General features: G+C 44.2%; 1 protein-coding gene across 1 annotated transcript in view; it reads right to left on the bottom strand.

Moving 5' to 3' along the window:
• Positions 1 to 1,877: 1,877 nt before the first annotated feature.
• The window catches only part of WIPF3 (WAS/WASL interacting protein family member 3), a 130,888-nt gene continuing 110,290 nt past the window's right edge, over positions 1,878 to 22,475 (bottom strand). Inside the window, 6 exon segments of the mRNA XM_049894047.1 lie at positions 1,878 to 4,078; positions 7,949 to 8,025; positions 11,791 to 11,892; positions 13,415 to 13,564; positions 21,212 to 21,380; positions 21,382 to 21,974. Coding sequence (XP_049750004.1) covers positions 4,055 to 4,078; positions 7,949 to 8,025; positions 11,791 to 11,892; positions 13,415 to 13,564; positions 21,212 to 21,380; positions 21,382 to 21,974 — 1,115 coding nt within the window. The 3' untranslated portion in view covers positions 1,878 to 4,054.

The following is a 22,475-nucleotide window of genomic DNA, read 5'->3' as shown; positions in this document are numbered from 1 at the left end:
GCAACAAGAGACCTGCCTCTGTCAAGGTCAGAGTGGAAAAGCACTTTATTTACACAACAAGGACCTGCTAACTCTTTCAAACTTTTTCATAAACATGATACACTCCTGCAAAGCTCCAAGGTGACAGAGCGGGTTCATGGAGGGTGGTGCGGCCTCCCGGGGCGTGGCCGGAGAATTTGGAACTTGCTTCTGGAGTCTGCAACCCTTCCCGTTAAGTTGGTCCCCTCATCTGTGTAGGCACCACCTCCTCCACACTTAACTTCACAAAAATCAAATGAACAAACAAAAAGCCAACTCACGGTGACCACATGAGTGTCAGAGTAGAACTATGCTCCATCGGGTTTTCAATGGCTGACCAGGTAGATCACCCGGTCTTTCTTCCGAGATGACTCTGGGTGGACTTGAGTCTCCAACCTTTCAGTTAGCAGCTGAGTGCATTAACAGTTCGTACCACACAAGGACCCTAACTCCACAAGGGGTGCCTAAAATTATATAGCAACTCCACCACCTCCACAGTCAACGGCTTTGAAGCTCGTCATCCACTCTGTTGATTACCTTGGGTCATTGCTTTTCTTCCCCATGTGGACTGGCCCTTTTGGTCATTAAAGAGCTTATCTGCTCTTCCATCAGTAAGACAGCAGATACAACAATTCATCCCTTTACTTTTGATGCAAAGCGTGTAGTAATGAGACATGAAATTAATTTCTAGATGAGATTTATTTCAGAAACAGCTATGAATTTTAATTACTGCTCTCTCCTTGTTATCCAATAGCAGAGCTGATGGAGTGTGGTCTGAGCAGCTCACCAGCAGAGCCCGCTTGTGACTGGGCGTGTAATAAGCATAGTGGTTGTTCCCTAGTGTGGGGCATGTTCCCCAGAGTGTGGGGCATGCTGATACGGGGGTCTGTTGTGTGTCCTGCTTGAGGGCTTAGGCTTTCTACGTGTGAGGTCACTGAATCTTCACAACGACGTGCACACGTATTTATGTCCCCATTTCACAGCTGAGGAAACTGAGGCACTTTTAAGACTGAAGTCCATGTTTGCCTCCCAAGTCCTAATCCTTAGCCTGCTCACCTAGCAGATAAACCTCATCTCCCATATACCATGTTCTAAACAGTGCACCTGAAAACAGTATTACGGAGACCGAGATGCTGCTTCACAAGGGAGGCCGTTTTGATGGATTTGCTAATATTTGGGAAAGGCTGAAGTGCACCTTAGGTGGAAAGTTACTCCATTTTAACATAGGTTAGAGGAATTTACAAACAATACTCTCTGCCCATTCTATATTAATAAAACCAAATAAATACAGTATCACCTACTTTTTTAATGCATTTGAGGAAGTTTTTTCCCCTCCTTGATCAGTTTTTTCAAATACCCACAAGATTGTTGTTGTTTGTTAGGTGCCGTCGAGTGGATTTCTATTCATAGTGACCCTATGTGCCACAGAACGAAACACTGCTAGGTCCTGTGCCATCTTCACAATTGTTATCTTTGAGCCTATTGCAGCCACCATGTCAATCTATCTCGTTGAGGGGCTCTTTTTCACTGACCCTCTACTTTACCAAGCATGACGTCCTTCTCCAGGGACTGGTCCCTTCTGATAGCATGTCCAAAGTACATGAGATGAAGTCTCACCATCTTCTCTCTTAGGGAGCGTTCTGGCCCAGAAAACATTCTGTAGCTTAGTCAGAAAGGTCAGCTCTAAGACCAAAGACCTCATTGCTAACACAGTTATGTTATAGCCAGTGCTGGGTCCTGTGTAAACATCCCTTCTGCTCTGCTATTCCTAGAAGCCCTCATCCTTAAAAGATTAACCTTAGACTGGTACTGGTTCCCACTGATGGGTTTGACAGTGAAACAGCCGGAAGCATTTCCACTTATTAAAGTTTATTAGGTACAAAGAAATGAACCTGCAGAGATAAACATCAATAAATATAACGTACACGTGAGACATGAGGGGCATCCCAGGCTGCAGTGTCAGTGAGAATATGCAGGATGGTTGAATGCCTCTACATATGGGCTTATGGTCAAGGGGCTAAACTGTAATACTGTAGGGGGAACGGTGTGGCGGACGTGAGCTCCAGGGGCTGTGAGTTCAGAGTTCTCTAGAAGAGATGTGATGCCGGATTCCTGAGATTTCTCCCTCATTGTGATTTTTGGTTTCTGCTCTTTCCTTCCTCTGTCCTTGAACAGTGTTCTTTTTAATTTCCATCCCAGCAGTGAGGAACATGAAAGTATAAACACCTCATCAGGGCAGGCAGTCTAAAGGTGGAATTGCCTTTGTCTAGGGCCTTCTTAATCATGATAATTAAAACTTATATAATTATGTTATCCAACTGGGAGGGAGGCGGAGTGGATACTAATGAAGAAATTCTGACCTTTTGGAACCTTTCCAGAACAAATAAAACAAATCAGCTATGCCCAGAACTGATGACCTACAAAAGTTTCTGTCCATTGATTTTGCTGTTACAACTTGGCATGATTTATTCCCTAGTGAAGGGAACTTAACCTTGCTCCATAGCTTCTACCTGGAGTGAGAATGCAGAGAAAGCATAACAATGGTGTAGGAAGCCAGACACAATAGCTAGGTTTCTACAGTGGTGTTTGCCAAAACCTGCCTAAATGTCTACCTTTTCTGGCTGGCTTGTTTGGGGCGTGGTATCTTTAAGGTGTGAGTTGTTCTAGTGCAAACTTGTTTTTTTTTTCACTGCTCCTCTCTCCTCTCCTGTCCCTGATTTCCTTTAATCTGTAGCTATTTTGAGCGCAACCCAGGGATCGATCAATCTGTGCCCTTCTAGTCTTCTCTCCTTCCTCTGTCCCAGGGTGGGGGAGCATGCCGGGGCCAGGCGGCAAGCAAAAACACCCCTCCATTCCCTTGTCAGCTCAAGAAAAAGGTGTGAGAGAAGTCAGAGCCCATCTTGCCCCCTCCCATATTCAGGGGTGGGCTGGCCTCAGACACATCTTTCCCCACAGAGAGCTGCCTGCCACAAGGAACGGGGAAGCTGCCAGACCGATTCCCCAGTTCCCTGCTCCTTTAGCTTAGAATGGAGCTACGGTTTGCCTAATGGGTACTTCCAGGTTTCCCACGTGGGGGTGGGGCACCAGATATTTGAGGGAGCTATTTCACTGCACGTTTCAGTCTTCACTTTTTCACATTATATTTTCCATGCAGATCCTGCACTCAGAAAGAAAAGAGACCTCTGAGATAGATTAGTAATTTACTATCAGTTGCTTATGTTTCTAGCCTGCAGGGAAAATAATGAAATATCATAAAGCCCACCTCACCCTGGCTACCGGGACAGGTCTGGGAGCTCAGAGGGGACAAGAGGAAAGTCACGGAGGCTTGGGCACAAGGGGACTGTAAACAGTAAAAGCCTTGGCTACTTGTAGGATTATTCGGTTACAAAAGGGACCCTGGGGTCGGCATTGGAGGGGCCTGGGCCCCTCTTGCCTTTATTTTGTGTTATATTTACACTAGGCAGCAAAAAATCCCTGTACTATGAAACAGGAGCGAGACGTGATGTCTCGTTCGTTGGAGGCTGCGTGGCAGCGTCATCGGGGTGTGGGGGAAACATGACTTTCTCTGAGCTGCATCAGTTATAAGGCATTATTTGGTTTGACTTTGCAGTTGCTGAGAATATAAAACCATGCCAATAAGAAACCACTGTGGATACCATGGTTTAGCGAATACCCGGAAATGAAAGACTCTTCTAAAAATGCTTCAGGATCTTGGGAGGGCCACCCCGCACATATAATGCACAGTCATGGAATGGACGCTATGAGGTGGGGACAGGGCTCTAGGTACTGACAGATGAATGCCAGGGTGCATTTTAAAAAATGGAGAAAAGTTATTTTTGTTTTTCTTTTTAAATTATGCAAATAAAAGTTGACTACGATACTGATTTAAAGCCTGTGCAAACCACCTATTTACAATAAATAAATGCTCCACGCAGAGCGTGTATGTCAACTAAAATACAACTTGAGTGAGGTGGTGTGCCCTTCCTGTGATGTGGAACCCCTGGGGGCTCACAGGAACTTGGCTTCATCCGTCTTCTCACCGGAGTGTCTTGAGTGGTAACTGTGGAAACAACAGAAGATGGCTGCGTGAGGCTGGCAGAGTCATTGCACACACAGGACCGACCCCAGCCCTGGGCACCACTGCTGTTCCTCATGAACGCAAGGCTGCATGAGCCGGAAGGTGGTCCCATCACATGCATGGAGCTGGTTTTTACTCAAGGGGTCATGGGTGGCAAAAGGATGAAATGGAGCATGTAGTTGATGTCATGTGGGGACATAATACCATATACTTTAAATTGTTTTACTGTGATAACAATATACATAACAAAACATTTGCCAATTCAACCATTTTTTACATGTACAGTTCAGTGGCATCGTGTTGTGCAACCATCACCATTATCCATTTCCAAATTATTCCACCACCATTAACAGAAACTCAGCGCCCCCTAAGCAATGACTGCCCCACCCCTGGTAACCACTAATAAGCTTTGGTTTCTATATATTAGCTTATTTCATATAAATAAGGTCATACAATATTTGTCATTTTTAGTGACTGGTTTATTTCCCTTAGCATGTTTGCAAGGTTCAGCTATCCATGTTGTAGCATGTATCAGGACTTCATTTTTCTTTAGGGCTGTGTAATACTCCATTGTATGTACATACCATATTTTGTTTATCCATTCATCTGTTAACGGGTATTTCAGTTGTTTCTACCGTTTTGGCTATTGTGAGCAGTGCTACAGTGAACATTTGTGTACAAATTTCTGCTTGTGTTCCTGCTTTCAATTCTTTTGGGTATATTGGGATTTCAGGGTCATATGGTAATTCTACGTTTAACTTTTTGAGGAACCACCAAACTGTTTTCCACAGCAGCTGTAACCGTTTTGCGTTCCCACCAGCAATAGATGAGGGTCTAATGCTGTCATATATACATGTTTAGGACCAAGTATCCGCAGGTTCATTTGACAGGAAGCTCAGGAATAGTCAAGAACTTGCTGGACACCGGTGTGAGCACAGAAAAACTACATAGTGCCCAGCTACCATCACTAACTGCTCTAACTGTTCTAACAGGAATCACAGTAGAGGGTCCCAGACAGAGCGGAAGAAAAATGTAGAACAAAATTCAAGTTCACAAAAAAAAAAGACCAGACTTACTGGTCTGACAGAGACTGGAGGAACCCCCAAGACTATGGTCCCTGGACACCCTGCTAACTCAGAACTGAAGCCACTCCTGAAGTCCACATTTCAGCCAAACATTAGACAGGCCTATAAAACAAACAATAACACACATGAGGAATGCGTTTCTTAGTTCAATCAAGTGTACGGGACCAAATGGGCAATGCCTGCCCAAAAGCAAAGATGAGAAGGCAGAAAGGGACAGAAAAATGGGACGAATGGACACAGAGAATCAGGGGTGGACAGGGAAAGGCGGAGAGTGCTGACACATTGCAGGGATAGCAACCAATGTCGCAAAATAATTTGTGTATAAATTTTTGAATGAGAAACTAATTCGCACTGTACACTTTCACCTAAAACACAGTAAAATTAAAAAAAAAAAAAAAAACTTGCTGGAGATCCCAAGACAAGGCAATGGAAAAGAGAGAATGGGACTCAAGTCTTCAGATGTCCAGCCCGGAGTTCCCACCCATACACTGATCTGTTGGGTTTGTATCCTCAGAAGAAGAGCACATACCTTGGGGCATTGTTTGCTTTGAGTAGAAACTAGTGATTTCTCTGGGTGATTGCTTTTTGTCTCACTGAAGTGAAAATGAATGAATTAATCCTTTGGTCTCAGGTGATTTAGGTATGTGGCTGCCATGACACTGGGGTCCAGATCCTGAACAATGGCCAGCACAGGCTTGTCACAGTTGATAATGAGGATGACTTCTGTCTCTGGTGATTCTAACATTGAGGAAAAGCAGGGAGGTCTAGTGGAAGGAGCACTGGACAAGGAGTGAGAAGGTCTGGGCATGTGACCTTGGGCACATTCTTTAGTCCCTTGGGGATCGGTTTTCTTTTTTCTAAAATGGCATTCAAACTATCTCTTTAGCTCCTATCAAGGGCTATTAAAAAGATCAAATGAGATAACATACAAGCTAGGTGAAAAACGTAAAGAGCCATGTACGTGTAGGGAACTATGATTGTGATTATTCCTATGTTTTCTGACCACAGGAGTAGTGTGTTCAATTGCAGAAACTTTGAAAATTGCGGTGCACTAGGAACAAAGTAAAATTCAGCCATCATCTTCCAGAATGGATGCCTGGTAACAATTTTGTGTATATCCTTCTTGTCCTTGTCTTTCCTATGCATATAAACGTTTCCCATAAGTATGCTTGCACATCCAGTTTTGAACCTATGAACATCTGAGAATGATTACTGCAATTCTTGGGTGAGCAGTGGTGAGAAAAAGGGGTACATGTCTACTAGGGGAAGTACTTCCTCCTCCTCCAAGGAACTTGCCTGGCTTCCGGAGCCTCCAGTCCCTTTCTTCTCACACCACTTTCCTCTAGGTCTGATAAAGCTGCAAAGGGGCCCAAACTAACAGCAGGCCACCCTCTCTGTCACACAAAACTCTAAAACAGGAGGAGACCATGGTAGGACTGAATGTGTGTTTTCAAAGAAACAAAGGGCCTTTAAAGATGAGCCCCAGAGTGTACAGTGAGAACCGTCATCTCTACCTGGGTTAGGGAACACTCTGACCACATGGCCTTGGGTCAGAGTGATGGCATTTCTTCCAAGACTGCCTTATCACATAAGCCCCTATCTAGTTTCCTTCTAGCTAGCTTTTGTCACTTTTTTCTAGCCACCAGGACTTGAATAAATTTGAGTTAGTTTAGCCAAAACAAATTATAAATAAATATGGACGGGGCCAAAAATTCCAAGGGAATGTAAAATGGTACAGTCACTGTGGAAAACAATTTGACAGTTCCTCAAAAAATTGAACATAGAATTACCACATGACCCAGCAATTCTACTCCTCGGTATATTCCCAAAAGACTTAAAAGCAGGGACTAAAAAGGATACTTGTATACTAATGTTTATTGTAGTATTATTCATAATAGCCAAAAGGTGGAAACAATCCAGGTGTCCATCAATAGATGAACAGATAAAATGTGTTATACACATTCAATGGAGTATTATTCAGCCCTAATGACAATGAAGTTCTGATATATGCTATAATTTGGGTGAACCTTGAAAACATGTTCAATGGCGTAAGTCAGACACAAAAGGACAAATATTGTATGAACGACTTATGTGAAATATCCTGACTAGGCAGCATATAGAGACCAAAGTTTATTAGTGATCACCAGGGATGGGTGGGAGGGGGCAACGGGAAGGTATTGTTTAAGGGATGCTGAGCTTCTGTTTGGGGTGATGTAAAATTTTGAAAATGGACAGTGGTGATGGTGGCACAATATGGTGAATGTAATTCCTGTCACTGAACTGTACACTTAAAAATGGCCAAAATGGCAAATGATTTGTTATTTATATTTTACAGAAATAAAATTAAACAAGACCCCAAGGGTGCTGAAGAAAACCACGTATTCTGTAGATGAGAGAGAACACTGCAATATGTTTCATACATGTTACAGGGCTTTTCACTTAGGGTCCCTGGGCCATCATAACCAGTGAAGAAATGGGGAGTGAATGGGGTGAATTTTGCGGGATGATTCTAAAGGGGTTCTGAATTGCCAAATTTGCTTCTATATGTGGTAGTGATTAAAGGGAAGCCCCTTTTCACTCTCCAGATTTTAAAAGTGTGGGTGTTTTGTTCTAGCTGGAAACAAAGGTACACAAAATGGCTTTTCTTGAGGAAAAGGAGTCTGAGGAAAATTTTTAAGCTGCTAAGGAGAAAGTATACTCTCAATGTATCTGTGCTCCCTGAGGAGAATTCCTGGTTTTACATTCAGAGGCCTGAGAGACGTGTTACCTGAGAATTTCTTCCTTTGATGTCATCAGAGCCCTGCCCGGCTGCCTCAGCATGGACCCAGGGACCAGGTGTACGGCCTGAAAGAAAAAGGAACAATCTCACCATCTACTGGCCCAGGGACTGGGTGTATGCCTTCATGAAGGAACTTTAGCTAAGCTAACACTTAAAGAAACAGCAAAGGAACCGGGGTAACAGGAAACCATCAACCTGAAACCTTTGGGCTCCTTGACCTAGACTGTGTTTCCAGCCTGCTGTCTCCTATGTCAGAGACTGTGGATACAGAGGCACCATACCTAATATGCTGTGAGTAGAACAAATTATTAAGGCCTATCATTTAAATGAGAATGGCATGGGACCGGGCAGTGTTTTGTTCTGTCGTACATAGGGTCACTATGCGTCGGAACAGACTCGACAGTACCTAACAACAACAACATCTAAATGGGGTCCTTGGGTGGTTCAAATGGCTAATATGCTAGGCTACTAACTGCAAGATTGGGGGTTTGAGTCTTCCCAGAGGAGCCTCAGAAGAAAGGCCTGGTGATCTACTGAAAAATTAGCCATTGAAAACCCTAGGAAGCACATTTCTACTCTGACACACATGGGGTCATCACTGGGTCAGAACTGACTCAACGGCAACTGGTTCTGTCATCTAAATGAGTATTAAACACACACACACACACACACAAAACCAAACCTGTTGCTGTCGTGCCAATTCCAACTCATAGCAACCCTACAGGACAAAAGAGAAATGCTCCATTGGGCTTCTAAGACTGTAATCTTTACAGAAGCAGACTGCCACATCTTTCTCCCAACAACCTTTGGGAAAGCAGCTGAGCACTTAACCACTGAGCCACCAGGGCTCCTCAAATACATATTAAAAATTAGTGCTTCTTAATTCAAAACTTACCACCTTCACCTGACATGCTCATTTGTCCAGTACTCCCAGTATGCCAAACACTGTGCTTAGGATGGTTATAAAAGGAGTAAAAGGATCTGCTGACAGAAATCAGGCTTCTTCTGTTCCATGAGGATCTAACTAACTCATTCTCTAAAAAGTATTACGTTTAAATACGACACACATTGTAAAGCAAGCAAATCTTGTACTATCCTGCCCCCCGCCCCCCGCAAAGGGATATCCATTTTGTGGTCAACCAATAAGAGAATGAGTACCGTAGACTCTGAGGATGTCCAGAAAGGATTTACGAACTTGGCTTGCCACTAAAGGCCAAGTGAGCCCTTTCAGGAATCTGATGCGTGAGATTGGATTATTGGCAGGACTGTGTAGAGCCACATGCATTGAAAGTGGCGCAGCTGGCCGCCATCTTTGAGCAGGGCACCGCTGTTTCTAACTCTGATCAAAATCCAATGGGCAAGAGATTTGGTTGCTATGCAACGTGTATGCTGCCCTTGCTTTTCTAAGACGGAGATTAGGTTTCTAGCAGGGCTTTGACCCATAATTTTTCTGGTTATCATTCCAGTTCACTTAAATTTTAAAATCTGGGCCTGTTCTGCTTTCACTTCTTTGGCCAAGAATGAACCAGGAAGAAAAGAACTTGTTCAAAGTCTTGGAGAACACACTCATCTGAAAGAACCAATACTGTCTCCCAGACAATGAAGAACTATAATCTCGGGGAACCAGGTCAATAGTGAGCAGGAGGAAATTGTAAGGAGAGATGTAATCAGACAGGCACATCAGAATCATATTAATATCGTTAACAAGGTCCTACACCGTGGCTCACCAGGATGACAGGAACAGGATAATTTAATTTTGCTAGGAGACAATTGAAGCATTTCATGTCCACCCATACCACATCAATCTAAAACAATATCTTAATTTTGAAATTGCAGATGCCCTTTCTAGTCAGCAGGATGTCAGTTCATTTAATAAGCTTTTTTAAAAGTTGCTCCTTCCTGAATGCCACGTTATTTTTGATGTGGGTACCAATTTGAACATTATTCTGAGATGGGGAGGAGCACAGCGCAGACTGCCAACAGCACCACCTTCCCAGAATGCTGTGTAGGGCCATGGACATAGTTTTTCTCCTATTCTCAGGCACCATGAGTTCGAAATACAGCTAACTTCATATTCAAACAAACGAAAAACTTGTTGCTCTTGAGTTGATTCCAACTCAGAGTGACCCTATAGGACAGAGTAGAACCGCTCCATAGGGTTCCCAAGGAGCGGCTGGTGGATTCAAACTGCTGACCTTTTGGCTAGAAGCCAAGCTCTTAATCATGACACCACCAGGACTCCAACTTCATATTAGAATGTATTGAATTTGAAGATTGAAGGCCCCATAGAACATTACTGAGTAAGGCTGGATAACAAAGATTTTTAAGGATGGCTTTTCTGGGATGGTTTAAGACAAACCAAAATAAAAAAAGGATCAGCAAAATACGGCCAACATATCCAAATCCAGCCTGCACTTGTTTTTGTAAATAAAGTTTTATTGGAACACAGCCACGCCCTTTCATTTACATATTATTGATTGCTGCTTTTAAAAACATTAAAACAGCAAAGCTGAGTAGCTGCAACAGAGACCATATGGCTTGGAAAGCTTAAAATAGTTACTATCTGGCCCTGTACAGAAAGAGTTTGCTGACCCTTGGTTTAGGGTTGTTGTTAGGTGCAGTCAATTTCAACTCATAGAGATTCCATGTGACAGAGTAGAACTGCCCCATCGGGTTCTCTAGGCTGTGATCTTTACCTCATCGGATCACCAGATCTTTCTCTTGCGGAGCAGCTGAGTGGGTTCAAACTACCAACCTTTTGGTTAGCAGCCGAGTGCTTAACTGTTGAGCCACCATGGTGCCTTTGGTTTAGGGTAGGGGCCACCAGCTCAAAAGCCTCCAGAGGCCAGCTGGGTCACATTCATGCGTAAGTTAGGGGCCTTACTCACATTGTTAGGTGGGGAACACCAACTCTCACCCATGATGACTCTGCTCACCTCTTCCTAGCCAACCCAGGGCAAGAGGAAGAGCCAACCTGATTGGGCCACACAGGGTGAGAACTGACTCATGCAAATGAGGAGCAGCTTCCCTGAGGGGTCAAGAAGCCACTCCTGCTTTGCTTCACTTCCTGTGTTCACGCCAGGAGGTTCTTGCCTTCCTGCCCTTTTGGCTCCTAGGGGCAGGCCAGCCTCTTCTTCTGCTCTTAAGACTGAATAGGTAAGGCCAGTGTAGAACCAAGGTTGAGAACCGTTGACCTAAAGACCTTGCCTTCTCCAAGGTTGACCAGAGCTCTGAATTGGGGGCTTTCAGGTTCTTCCCCAGCTATTAATGCAATGTTCCTGCTTCCCATTTTGTTGCTGTTTGGGTTGTTCATCTCTCCCTTCAAAAGCCCCAGGGTGCGTAGGGAAGCATGGTAAATTCAGCACCCAAATTCCACCCCAAACAGTTAACCCTGGTGTTCTGTAAAAGCCTCTGAATGAGCCCTGGGGATCTGGGCAAATGTTCTGAAATTTTCAGAAGCATGAACAGCACCTTTCATTCACTCTCCTGTGCCAAAAGACAGGCAGCATCCTCACATTTGTTGTTGCTGGGTGCTGTGGAGTCGACTCTGATTCATAGGGTTTCCTTGGCTGTAATCTTTACAGAAGCAGATCTCCAGGTCTTTCTCCGGCAGAGCCGCTGAGTGGGTTCAAACTGCCAACCTTGCTATTGTTAGCAGTCAAGCGCTTAACCTTTGTGTCCCCGGCACTTCTCATCCTCACAGTAGTGCAGGGCAATGGCCAGGTCATCCTTTATACAGTCTGCGGCCAATCAATGCACAGAGAACATCTACTTTTGGAGGGGCAGGAAAAACTAGCAGTCTTACCGGGGTGCGGGGGGCGGGTACTCACTTCTGGGGATCTTGCTGGGATAAATCTTCTGGCATGGCTTATATTCATCTGGAGGAGGAAAGTCTTCCACAGAATGGAACGTGAATTTAGACTCAAAGTCATCTGCAGACATGGGAAACGGTAAAGTTTATTCCAGTTACTGTGATGACTCAAGTTTTGGTAATTTCCAGGCACATATAGATGACTCTGACTGAATACACTGCTTTTTTGTTTGCCATCCCCTGTGCAAGGGTTTTAGTGGCAGGGCTGTTCTGCTCTTGATATCCATCCACCTTGATTTTTATTGGTTAACTAGGACAAAGGGAGCCAGGAAAGTGAAATCAGCAGACAGTCACGCCTCATCACCCACCTCCAACTGACTTCCACCAGTGTCTGAAGGAAGCTGTCTAACTAGGGCAGCAGGGGCACCGGGCTCTCCAGGTCCCAGAGCTCAAGGTGGGGACCCTGGCAGCAACAAGCAGACCGGCAAAGTCCCAGTAGCATGAAGCACCCCCTGAACTCTTGCAGGGGGCTTTGCAAGGAGGCAGAGGGTGCAGAACAAGCAGTCATCTTGGCTGTGAGACAGAACACCGCCTGTGTCCAGTTTGGACCTAGGCTCCCCAAAGTCAATGAGTTCTGCCTGGAGCTCCTGATGGTGGGAGGGGAGGGGGCTTGTGGCCCTTTCACGGGCTGAGTCCCTGCTCTGTGGTCTGCTTCTTGTGTCAGACAGGAACCCAGCACACAGAAGGGACCAAAGAGTTTGTGACCATGTCTGACCCCAGCTGACTTTTCTTCCTACCACCTTATCTTTGCTCTAATTGTCTCCCTGCCTGGTGGGCCTTTCACCCGTCCCTTCACCTTATCCTAGTCACTCTAGTATTTCAGCTTATGAGTTGGTTTCTCCATTGGAGACAGACAGACAGACAGTTTAAATGTTTGCCTTCCTCCCACTATAATTACAGTTCTTGATTTTTAAGTCATTTGCCCTCCTTGTAAGCAGAGCTCTGTCATCTGACTCAGAAGGCTGAAGACTGGGCACTGGAACCACATAGGAGCCTTGAAAGAAACCCTATTTCTTTCTTTTTTTGTGTGCTTTAAGTGAAAGTTTACAGATCAAGTCAGTCTCTCACACAAAAATTTATATACACCTTGCTATGTACTCCTAGTTGCTCACCCCCTAATGAGACAGCACATTCCTTCTCTCCACCCTGTGTTTCCATGTCCATTCAGCCAGCTTCTGTCCTCCTCTGCCTTCTCATCTCCCCTCCAGACAGGAGCTGCCCAGATAGTCTCATGTGGCTACTTGAGCCAAGAAGCTCACTCCTCATCAGTATCATTTTCTGCTTATAGTCCAGTCCAATCCCTGTCTGAAGAGTTGGCTTTGGGAATGGTTCCAGTCTTGGGCTAACAGAAATTCTGGGGACCATGACCTCTGGGGTCCCTCTAGTCTCAGTCAGACCATTAAGTCTGAAGAAACCCTATTTAAAAGAACCTGGAGGTTATTCTGTGCTACAATGAGCCTCCCATTCATCAAGAAGCATGCACCTTGAAATGACAGCTCACTCCATGACTGGTAAACTCTCTCCAGAGGCCAGAGGAAAACATGTCCTCATTGGAAGCCCTATAGACGGTGGGCTACACTTACCCATGATGTGCAGGCTTCCATTTCTCAGCTGACTTCCTGGCTGCTGGGTCGGGGTCCAGGCTGGGGCTTGCTGGCTCCTGCTTGAAAGCTCCGTGGTAGGTGATCTTGCAGGCGGGGCTGGGGGTGGATTTAGCTTCCCCCCACTGGTCCCTTATAGAGAAGATGATGGTACATTGAGAAACAGGAATGAGGATGGAAGGATGCTATAACCTATGTGAGTTATATGATATGGTGAGTAAAACGGTGGCCTATATTTTTTTATGGAGCCACCCGTCTTGGGACTGAATCCTAGCTTTCCTGTTAGGGTAAGTAACATCACCTCTTTGTGCCTCAATCTCCTCATCTGTTAAACAGGAGTAATAACAGTACATACATCTCCTAGGACTGTTGAGATGACCAAATCAGTTGATTTAAGTCAAGTGGCATGCAGTAAGTCCTCAATGAATGTTACCTGCTGTGATATTATTAATGACAGTAGTAACCCTCATCAACAGATGCTACAGCCCATAGAAGGGGAGCCATTGCAGTTATAAGAAAGAGAATGAATAATCTGTAGTGAGGGCTCAGAAAGAGGTTAGCAGACCAGGTTGTCGAGGGCTTGTTCCCGCCCTCGTGTTTCTGTTCACACTGGTTCCCCAGCATTGCAAACACTCCCTTCTCCTTCCAGTCAATCCAAATCTACCCACCCACCAAGCCCCAACTCAAATCCTACCTTCTTCATCAAACCTTCCCTGATTACTCTCATGAGAGGCTCCCTCTCTCCTTTGCCAATTCTGTTCTGTATGGCTCATTTGGCAATTAATAACCTACTGTCCTGGCACATCAATTCAGATTTTCTGCTGTTGCTCATTTTTTAATGGCATTGCAAACTTCACTCTGTTTCTTGCAACAAAGGCAATTACACCACTATTACCTGTGCTGAGATGTTCACAATTACAACCTCTTTCTATTCCTCTCATCAGGCTGAAGCAGAAGTTACCCTCATTTTATACATGGAAAAACTAAGTTTAGTGTTCAAAGATATTGAAGAGGCCAGATAAACGTCCATTCCTAGCCTTGGGCTTACTGCTCTGGAGCAGGCAAAGAACCTGTGAAGCAGCAGCTGGCTGCCATTGCCCGCCACCATTTTAGCTCCTTCCCTCCCTTCAGTTCTGCCCAACCTCCTTTCTCACTTCCAGCTTATGTCCTCCCCCTATTTGGCCTTCCCTTTTTAGATACCAAGATCCACAAGGAATTTCCTTGTTTCTAAAGGGACTAACTGGGTGGTGCGAATGGTTAATGAGCTCAGCAGCTAACTAAAAGGTTGGCAGTTCAAGTCCACCCAAAGGCTTCCCGGAAGAAAGCCCTGGTGATCTGCTTCCCCCAAATCAGCCCTTGAAAAACCCTATGGAGCACAGTCCTTCTCTGACACCTGGGGTTGCCCCGCGCTGGAATCAACTGTATGGCAACCGGTTTAAAGGGATTAAAGGAGCTAAAGACTGCTGACCCCCGCTCTGGATGAAAAGCTGCCCCTTCACAGGGTGAGGGAGAAGGAAGGGAGAAAACACTGCCCGATCCCAGCTACCTGCAAGCCCTGAACACCTTGTCTCGTGTTCTCTTCATAACAATCCTATGAGAAAGGTATTATTATTCCCGTGATAATATGGAAATTTTTTTTTCACACGATGGTCTCTATTTTTTACATGGCTGAGTTATAAATCCAGCCAGGGTGTAGGGATCTCATAATCTTTAATATGCATATCTGCAGGATCATGGTGACAGCTCCAAGCTGTGATCGACACACAAAACTTAGATTTATCCTATTTGGTCTTTAGGTAAATAATAAATGTTTTAAAATTGCCTAAATTTACCATTCTGAGCTGTTTCATTCCACTAGGAAAACACAAGTTTTTTTCCTCTCTTTAAAAATAATTAAATACCAAAATAGCTACACTTAAATAAATAATGCTATGATGATGACATTAAAAAAATTCACCATAAGGCCAAAGCCCTTTCTCTGTGCACGGCTGCTCAGCCCTGACCCCCAGTGCACTCTGGAATGACAAGAAAGACCAAAAAAAAAAAAAAAAAAAACCCCATAAATAAGGTTCAAGAAAACTAAAAGTAAAAAAAAAACTGGCTTGAAGTTACACAGAAGTGAGTAGAGAAGACAGGATTTGAACTCGAGAGGTCTCTGAATCCAAAACATTGTTCTTCTCACTACACCACAGAAATTTAAATCTCACAAGTGTCACGAGCACAAATCTTGCCTGCATGGTGACTAGTCAGGTGATCAAAACTTCCCCTTGTGATCAAAAACCTTGAAAATATTATTGTCTTTTGAACCAGGAATTCTTTTGGACCTTATCCTTTTAAAAAATAGCCAAACTTTAGGCTAAAGTTCCTACAAAAATGTATTTCCTGCAATATTATTCATCACAAAAAATGAAATCAGCTTCAATATCTAACACTAGGGATATGGTACATACTGATTATCATATTAACACACTTAAAAAAATTTTTTTTAAATAATTTTTATTGTGCTTTAAATGAAAGTTTACAAATCAAGTCAGTCTCTCACAAAAAATTTATTTACACCTAACTAATTACCCTCCCCCCAATGAGACAATGAGACAGCCCGCTCCCTCCTTCCAGTCTCTCTTTTCATGACCATTCTGCCAGCTTCTAACCCCCTCTACCCTCCCGTCTCCCCTCCAGGCAGGAGATGCCAACATAGTCTCAAGTGTCCACCTGATGCAAGTAGCTCACTCCTCACCAGCATCCCTTTCCAACCCATTGTCCAGTCCAATCTATGTCTGACGAGTTGGCTTCGGGAATGGTTCCTGTCCTGGGCCAACAGAAGGTTTGGGGACCATGACTGCCGGGGTCCTTCTAGTCTCAATCATGTAGATTTTAGAGATCAGGTGCTGCTCAGAGATGTCGTAGCTGAATTTTTTTCCCACTCTGTAGGTGGTCTTTTTACTCTTTTGGTGAAGTCTTTAGATGAGCATAGGTGTTCGATTTTTAGGAGCTCCCAGTTAGTTATCTGGTTTCTCTTCAGCATTTTTAGTAATGTTTTGGATTCTGTTTATGCCTTGTATTAGGGCTCCTAACTGACACTGGGCCATTGTCAAATATCAGCTGCTCATATATGGATAGATTTATATCTGGATTCTCAGTTCTGTTCCATTGGTCTATGTGCCTGTTGTTGTACCAATACCAGGCTGTTTTGACTACTGTGGTTGTAAAATAGGTTCTAAAATCAGGTAGAGTGAGGCCTCCCACATTGTTCTTCTTTTTCAGTAATGCTTTACTTATCTGGGGCTTCTTTCCCTTCCATACGAAGTTGGTGATTTTTTTCTCTATCACATTAAAAAATGTCGTTGGAATTTGGATCAGAAGTGCACTGTATATATAGATGGCTTTTGGCAGAATAGACATTTTTACTATGTTAAGTCTTCCTATCCATGAGCAAGGTATGTTTTTCCAGTTATGTAGGTCCCTTTTGGTTTGTTGCGGTAGTACTTTGTAGTTCTCTTTGTAGAGGTCTTTTACATCTTTGGTAAGATTTATTCCTAAGTATTTTATCTTCTTGGGGGCTACTGTGAATGGTATTGATTTGGTGATTTCCTCTTCGATGTTCTTTTTGTTGATGTAGAGGAATCCAAGTGATTTTTGTATGTTTATCTTATAACCTGATACTCTGCTGAACTCTATTAGTTTCAGTAGTTTTCTTGAGGATTCCTTAGGGTTTTCTGTGTATAAGATGCCATCTGCAAATAGAGATAATTTTACTTCTTCCTTGCCAATCCGGATGCCCTTTATTTCTTTGTCTAGCCTAATTGCTCTGGCTAGGACCTCCACCATAATGTTGAAAAAGAGCGGTGATAAAGGGCATCCTTGTCTGGTTCCTGTTCACACGGGAAATGCTTTCAGGCTCTCTCCATTTAGGATAGTGTTGCCTGTTGGCTTTGTATAAACACCCTTTATTATGTTGAGGAATTTTCCTTCTATTCCTTCTATTTTGCTGAGATTTTTTATCATGAGTGGGTGTTAGACTTTCTCAAATGCCTTTTCTGCATCAATTGATAAGATCATGTGGTTTTTGTCTTTTGTTTTATTTATATGGTAGATTACATTAATGGTTTTTCTAATATTGAACCAACCTTGCATACCTGGTATAAATCCCACTTGGTCATGGTGGATTATTTTTTTGATATGTTGTTGAATTCTATTGGCTAGAATTTTGTTGAGGATTTTTGCATCTATGTCCGTGAGGGATATAGGTCTGTAATTTTCTTTTTGTGTGCCGTCTTTAGCTGGTTTTGGTATCAGGGATATGCTGGTTTAAAGAATGAGTTTGGGAGTATTCTGTCCTTTTCTATGCTCTGAAGTACCTTTAGTAGTAGTGGTGTTAACTTTTCTCTGAAAGTTTGGTAGAACTCTGCAGTGAAGCCATCCAGGCCAAGGCTTTTTGTTGTTGGGATTTTTTTCATTACCTTTTCAATCTCTTTTTTTGTTATGGGTCTATTTAGTTGTTCTACTTCTGATTGTGTTAGTTTAGGCAGGTAGTGTGTTTCTAGGACTTCATCCATTTCTTCTAGGTTTTCAAATTTGTTAGAGTACAATTTTTTGTAGTAATCTGATATGATTCTGTTAATTTCAGCTGGGTCTGTTGTGATGTGGCCCGTCTCGTTTCTTATTCGGATTATTTGTTTCCTTTCCTGTATTTCAGTCTGGCCAATGGTTTATCCATTTTGTTAATTTTTTCAAAGAACCAGCTTTTGGGTTTGTTAATTCTTTCAATTGTTTTTCTGTTCTCTAATTCATTTAGTTCAGCTCTAATTTTTATTATTTGTTTTCTTCTGGTGCCTGACGAATTCTTTTGCTGCTTTCTTCCTATTTGTTCAAGTTGTAGGGACAGTTCTCTGATTTTGACTCTTTCTTCTTTATGTATGTGTGCATTTATTGATAGAAATTGACCTCTGAGCACTGCTTTCGCTGTGTCCCAAAGGTTTTGGTAGGAAGGGTTTTCAGTCTCATTGCATTCTATGAATTTCTTTATTCCCTCCTTAATGTCTTCTATAACCCAGTCTTTTTTGAGCAGGGTATTGTTCAGTTTCCAAGTATTTGATTTTTTTTCCCTGGTTTTTCTGTTATTGATTTCTACTTTTATGGCCTTATGGTCTGAGAAGATGCTTTGTAATATTTCAGTGTTTTAGATTCTGCAAAGGTTTGTTTTATGACCTAATATATATGATCTATTCTAGAGAATGTTCCATGTGCACTAGAAAAACAAGTATACTTTGCAGGTGTTGGGTGGAGTGTTCTGTATGAGTCTATGAGGTCAAGCTGGTTGACTGTAGTAATTAGATCTTCCGTGTCTCTTTTGAGCTTCTTACTGGATGTCCTATCTTTTACCAAAAGTGGTGTGTTGAAATCTCCTACTATAATTGTGGAGGTGTCTATCCCACTCTTCAATTCTGTTAAAGTTTGTTTTATGTATCTTGCAGCCCTGTCACTGGGTGCATAAATATTTAATATGGTTATATCTTCCTGGTCAACTGTCCCTTTAATCATTATGTAGTGTCCTTCTTTATCCTTTGTGGTGAATTTAACTTTAAAGTCTGTTTTGTCAGAAATTAACATTGCCACTCCTGCTCTTTTTTTGATTGTTGTTTGCTTGATATATTTTTTTCCATCCTTCGAGTTTTAGTTTATTTGTGTCTCTAAGTCTAAGGTGTATCTCTTGTAGGCAGCATCACACTTAAAATTTTTAATGATCTGAGAAAATTGCTTTAATATTAAAAAATAGTATTTACCATGTAAATATGTAGATATATATAGAAAAAAAGAAACACATCCAGATATGACAGTTTTCATCTGCAAGTGATGCCATTATGGGTGATTGCGATTTCTTTCGTTTTATTTGCACTACAATAAGCATGTATTATTTCTATTTATTTATTTAAAAACAGAACCATTAAACACCTTATTAGGACAATTAACTGGGATGTCTCATGAAACCATGATCCTAAACCTCCAAATTGAGGAACCAAATCGTATGAGGTGTTTGGTTGTACATAAGCAGCCTCAGCAGCTACTCTTTCTGTTGCTGTTGTAAATATATCTCTCACACAGCTTCTGCCAACTCAGCTTTTACAGGTATACAACTTATTGACAGCAATTATAACAATCGGCTGTTATAACAATCCCTTAACCCATGGGATCTTTCCATAACCATTAACCCCACCTTTCCCCTCCCTCCCATCCTTGGTACCCACTACTAAACTTTGGTCTCTATAAATTTGCCTTTCTTGTTTTTTACATAATTGAAGTCACATGTATTACTTTTAATTCAGGGAAAAACATTTAAGAAATTTTCTGTATCAAAAAACCCTCTAAAAGACCAAGGAATATATACGTGTAGATGAGTATGTGTATGTGTATGTGTGTGTCACACGAGCATATGAATGTTTGCATGTGTGGATGAGTGTGCCGTGAGGATGTATAAGGGCATGTGTTTATAAGTGTGTTTGGGTGTGTGGATGAGTATATGACAGTAGATGTGTGTATGTGGGTGTTTGAAGATGTGTATGCCTGTATCTATAATGTGTGTGAGTGGGAATGTGTGTGTAAGTGGATGTGTGTGTGAATGGATGTGTATATGTGGGGGCGTGTGTGGATGTATAGGATGTGTGCATGGCTGAACGTGTGTATATGGATGTGTGCGGGTGTCGACATGTATGTGGGTTTGTATATGGGTATGTTTGTGAACATGAGTATGTGGGTACGTGTTTGTATGGATGTGTGGGGGATGTGTGTTTGTGGATCTAAGTGTGTTGATGTGTGTGAATGGATGTGTGTGGGGGGTGTGTATGTGGGTTTGTATGTGGGTATGTTTGTGAATGTGAGTGTGCAGGGATATGTGTATGTGTGTGTGTGTGTATGGACGTGTGTGGGGGGTGTTTGTGGATATGGGTGTGTGGGAATGTGTGTGCTGATGTGGATGTGTGTGGACGTGGGGCACCAAAGGTGAAGGTAGTCATGGGTGTGTATGCTCATTCAAAGTGCACTTGCTGCTGGATATATGAAAGAATTATTCTTAATTTTGGCTCAAAACACAGACCCTCACTTTTCTCAAGTCAGCTGGGGGTTCTGCCAAAAATAAGGCAGCATGCTAATCCTGTCTACCGATGGCCCAAGCCAATTTTGGAGCTAGCCTAAAATAGCTCAGGCAAAGATTCAACAGGAGGCTTTGCTCTGGAAACAGACTGCACCCACAGCCCCTCCATCACAGGACATAGATGTGGAGTCCGAGTGATGACAGTAGGAATAAGAACCCTGCTCTAGCACTCACTGTTGCCAGGCTGGGCTCTAACTAAGCACCTCACATGTGTGAACTTACTTAACCCTGACAACAACCGCATGAGGTATTGCTATTGTTATCCCTCTTTTACAGAGGAGGCAAAGGAAGCACAGAGAGGCTGAGTGATTACCCAGGGTCACACAGCCAGGAAGTAGAGAGGGAACCAAGGCCAAAATCCCTCACTTATAGGCTGCTTGATCTTGGACAAATCTTTTGGCCTCTCTCAGCCTTCCTGGCTCTAAAATAAGTGCCTCCAATAATAAAGTCCCAGACAGCTACAAGTTTTTACTGGGCTCTAGGAGGGGCATCAAGGTGTAATCCACCTGACGGCTTCCCATGCGGCTCAGAGGAGCCAGCTTCTGGCTGTGCCCTGAGCACTGCCATACTTACTGGCAAGAATCTAATGACAGTCTGATACCACTGCTCTTGGCCGGAAGAGGGCTGCTTACCTGGGCCTCGGCCATGCCTCTTCTTCTGCAGGAACTGAGGCCCTGGCGGGGCTGGCGGCGTGGGCAAGACCTGCACACTGGGCTTCTGGGGCTGGGCCTGGAGGCTGGGGGACTTGGGGGGTAGCGGCGGTGGTGCTTCGCTGCTGGTATTAGCACCTGGCAAAGGCGGGTACCGGCAGAGACCTTGGGGAGCATGAGGCGTAAAGGGGGAGTGGGGGTGGCAGAGGCGGTGGTGGCGGAGGAGCTGGAGGGGCCGGGGGCTCCCGCACATCTTGGTTGGGGCTCACAGCATCCACACTGAGCCCGGGATACCCACAGGGTGGGAGAAGGGGGAGCGGGGGAGGGATGGGTGGTAGGGGCAAGGGGGCTAGCTGAGGCTTCACTGCCTTGTCACTGAGACCTGAGGCTGGGGGCAGCAGGGGTGGGGTCGGGAGAGGTGGTGGTGGTGGTGGTGGAGCTGGAGGCGCCATGGTGGGCAGAGGGGGTATGCCCAAGGGGGGGTTCCCTTTGTTGGATGGGCCAGGTGGGGATACCAGCGGAGCTCTGGTGGGGGAGGATGGGGGCAGGGGTGGGGGTAAGGGTGGAGGAGGTGGGGGTGGAGCAGGCATGTTGGGGCGAGGAGGGACTGCCCGGGCAGTGCCATGTGCCTCGGAAGCATTTCCCAGTCGGGGAGATGGAGGGGGATTCAGTGGACCGCTGATGGTTTTGGTGGGAAGCCTGGGAGAAGGTGCTCGGGAGCCAGGGGCCAGCCCTGTCTTGCCACCTGGAAATGAAATGAGTTCTCAGTTAGCTCCGCAACAAAGGAAAGAGAAAGCCCAAGGGTGTGTATTTGTGTGTGCGTGTGTGTGTGGCAATCCCTGACCCTCTCAACTCGATGTGAGGGAGCGGCATGGCGGACACATCTCTCCCTTCTTGTCCACCAAGAAGGCCTCAGGTGCAGCAGCCATTACACAGGAGGGCTGGCAGGCCACACAAGGCCCTGTTCAGTGTTAACATGCTGACCTCCTCCAGGACAAGCCCAGGCCAGGCCACCCCAGATTGTCTGCAGTGCTTACCAGCCCTCATTGGCCCATAGCCTCTGCATTTCCAAGCCCAGGGCACAGGACTGCTCTGACCTTCCCTTCCTCACCTCAAGGCCACTCCTCACTCTCATTCACCAGTACCCTCTACGCCAATTAGCCATTAGGTTCCAGTGTGGATTCTCAGGAGTACCAACCAGAAGCTCTCTGCTTAGAGGTTTTCCTCACAACAGCACTTTGCATAC

This window comes from Elephas maximus, chromosome 8 (assembly GCF_024166365.1).
Source record: "Elephas maximus indicus isolate mEleMax1 chromosome 8, mEleMax1 primary haplotype, whole genome shotgun sequence".
NCBI lineage: Eukaryota > Metazoa > Chordata > Mammalia > Proboscidea > Elephantidae > Elephas > Elephas maximus.
The sequence above is the reverse complement of the archived record's forward strand: the minus strand, read 5'-3'. Positions and strand labels throughout refer to the sequence as shown.